The following is a 3,080-nucleotide window of genomic DNA, read 5'->3' as shown; positions in this document are numbered from 1 at the left end:
AGATGCTCTTTAGGTGGTAAGATGATCTGATGTCGGCTATCATACGGTAAGTCGGAGTTTTTTAGCCGTCCTCCCACTCGTAGCAACTGTTCATTATCTATAAATGGATACAAAGATTTAAGTTCACTTTGGGATGAAACTTGGTCTGATGAAGCTAATCCTTGAATTCTTGCGAATAACTAACCTGCTGGATTAGCTTAATGCATTGTTGTAAAGTATCACTAATTTCAGTAGTGGAAATAGTTCCTACTTTCTTCTCGTTGTGATTTTTACAATTGTAAATAAAACGATGACACAAACAAATAACTCGCAATAGTTTCCACAATGATGAAAATTTCCCCAGACAGCTTATGTCACCTTCATAACTGGCTAAAGATATGGTCGTTACTTTCCTTTCTTCTGGAACATCTTCGTCTACCACTTCTGATTGTTCGGCCCATGCAGATGATTCAAGCCATGCGGGTCAATGCCACCAAATATCTGCTTCCTTCTACTGTTTCGGATCCATTCCCCGTGTAATAATGTCGGCTGGATTGTCCATTGACGACACATGATGCCACTGGTTGACTGATGTGATCTCCTGTATCTCTGCAACCCTGTTTGCCACGAACTCCTTCCATCTGGCAGCTGGAGATGATATCCATGCAAGCACTATTTTTGAATCGGTCCAGAAGTAAGTACTATTCACTGAAATGTTTAATATCGGAATTATTTTTCGATACAGCCTGCTCAAAAGTACTGCCGCACAAAGTTCAAGTCTTGGTAACGTTACCTTTTTAATAGGAGCTATTCTCGATTTAGAACCCAAAAGTTTAACAGTAGTTTTGCCTGAAATGTCCACAGTTTTAACATATATGCAACAGCCGTACGCAAGTTGACTGCTGTCAGCAAACCCATGTATCTCGACATGAACATAATTCTTCAATACTACACATCTATCAATTTGTATTTCGTTAACACTTGGAAGATGATGACACAGGTCTAACCCTTGCTGATAGAGCTCTGATGGTATTTGATCATCCCAATTGATCTTATGGATCCACATTTGTTGTAAGAAAATCTTGAACGGAGTAACTACAGGGCTTATAAGTCCTAAAGGATCAAATATTTTTGCTATTGTCGAAGTCACTTGACGTTTGGTTGGTATGTTGGTCGTGAGACATTCTTTAACTGACTTGTTGGTGATGAGAAGCTTATCTGATGCAGGATTCCACGATAAACCCAATGTTGAAACACCTGACTCGGACTCAAATTCAAACGGTAAGTTAATTTCCCTATGTTCTTCTGGCACTGCTTCCAACAATGCTGGCTCGTTCGAACACCATTTTCTTAAAGTAAACCAACCGCTTTGCAATAATTGAATAAGTTCTTTCTGAAGCTTTAACGCCTGTTCGACATTATGGCATCCTGAGCTTACATCATCCATATAAAAATCACGTTCCAATACTATTGCTGCTTGAGGATATTTACTTCTTTCTTCTTCCGCTAACCTTCGAAGACACGCTGTCGCCAAATATGGTGATGATGCTTCACCATATGCGACCCGCTGCAACTCATAAATCTTGACTGGTTCCACTGATGAATATCTCCACAGAATTCTTTGAAGTCCAATGTCATCTTCATGAACTTTAATCATTCGATACATTGACTGAATATCCGCCGTAAAAGCAATAGGAAAGGTTCGAAATCTCGTGACAATTGAATGTAAATCTTGCTGGATTGTTGGTCCTGTCATAAGTATGTCGTTTAATGAAACCCACGTTGAAGTCTTTGCAGAAGCGTCGAAAACCACTCTTAGCTTTGTTGTGGTACTGGATGGTTTCAATACTGCGTGATGTGGCAGATAACATTTCATACCACTATCTTCATGTTCTTCTTTCACTGGTTTCATATGATCTAATTCTTCATATTCCCTCATAAAGTTACAGTACTGCTCGTTAATTTCTGGACACTGCTGCAACCGTCTTTCTAGCTGGTAAAATCTACGAAGAGCTAAATTATATGATTCTCCTAATGGTTTATGGTTTGGCTTAATTGGCAGACGTACAACGAATCGACCACTGCTATCTCTGGTAGTGTTTTCCTCAAAGTGTCGTTCACATTGCCTTTCTTCTTGAGTCATGACTGTTGAATGTATAGTTTCGAACTCCCAAAATGCCTGTAACTGTCTATCAAGGTTACTTTCTTGCACAAAAAATGACACTTGTGGTATACTAGAATCTCTTGTTGTAGGAACTTTACCCGCCAAAATGTACCCAAATTCAGTCTCTTGTACTACTGGATAATTCCCTGGTCTAGTTAGTTTATGCGTTCGCAAAATGTCCAAAAACACTTCCGCGCCTAACAAAATGTCAATAGTATCTGGTTGGTGAAAATTAGGATCTGCATACACTATGTCTGTCGGCAAGTTCCAATCAGTATGATCTATTGGCCTACTTGGAATGTTATCTGTTATTTTGAGCAAAACTAAACAGTTTACATCAATTGCAAATTCACGAATTCTTGATTCTATATGTACATTTACACAATGCTTTGTTTCACTAATCACACTATTAATACCTTGAATTGGAACTCGGTGTTTATTTTTAGGTAGACGCAACCTTTGCACTAAATCTTCAGTTACAAAATTACTTTGACTGGCAGAATCTAATAATACTCTACATGGATGTAATTTACCATTCGCATCTCGTACATTTACTATAGCAGTAGATAACATAACAGTAACATTTGGTTTTCCCTTGAAAATGCAATAAGAACCTTGTGTCATATTTTCCCTATTCGTATTAGAATGACTCGAAAAATTTCTTGATTGTGAATTAGCAACACTGGTTTTCTCATCTGATTTTGACATTACATCATAATGCAGCAAGGTATTATGCTTTTTGGAACAACGTTTACAGACACCTGATCTGCACGTCTTTACTTTACATTCTTTTTTGAGACAGTTGAAACACAATAAATTATCTCGAACATAGTCTTATCTTTCTTTTGCTTCAGCGTTTAAAAATGCAGGACATTTAAACAACTGATGTATTAGGTTTTGTTTACAAAAGTTACAGAAAGACTGAGTTGTTGTCACG

The 3,080-nt window shown here is 37.9% G+C and overlaps 1 protein-coding gene across 1 annotated transcript; it reads right to left on the bottom strand.

Annotated features, from left to right (window-relative positions):
* Window positions 1–490: 490 nt before the first annotated feature.
* LOC145679196 (uncharacterized) lies at window positions 491–2,767 on the bottom strand. The gene has a single exon (XM_081749784.1). It carries the CDS (start codon window positions 2,765–2,767, stop codon window positions 491–493), a length of 2,277 nt encoding a protein of 758 aa, XP_081605910.1.
* Window positions 2,768–3,080: the final 313 nt, after the last annotated feature.

This window comes from Thermobia domestica, chromosome 2, assembly GCF_964235325.1.
Source record: "Thermobia domestica chromosome 2, izTheDome1.hap1.1, whole genome shotgun sequence".
NCBI classification, from domain to species: domain Eukaryota; kingdom Metazoa; phylum Arthropoda; class Insecta; order Zygentoma; family Lepismatidae; genus Thermobia; species Thermobia domestica.
The sequence above is the reverse complement of the archived record's forward strand: the minus strand, read 5'-3'. Positions and strand labels throughout refer to the sequence as shown.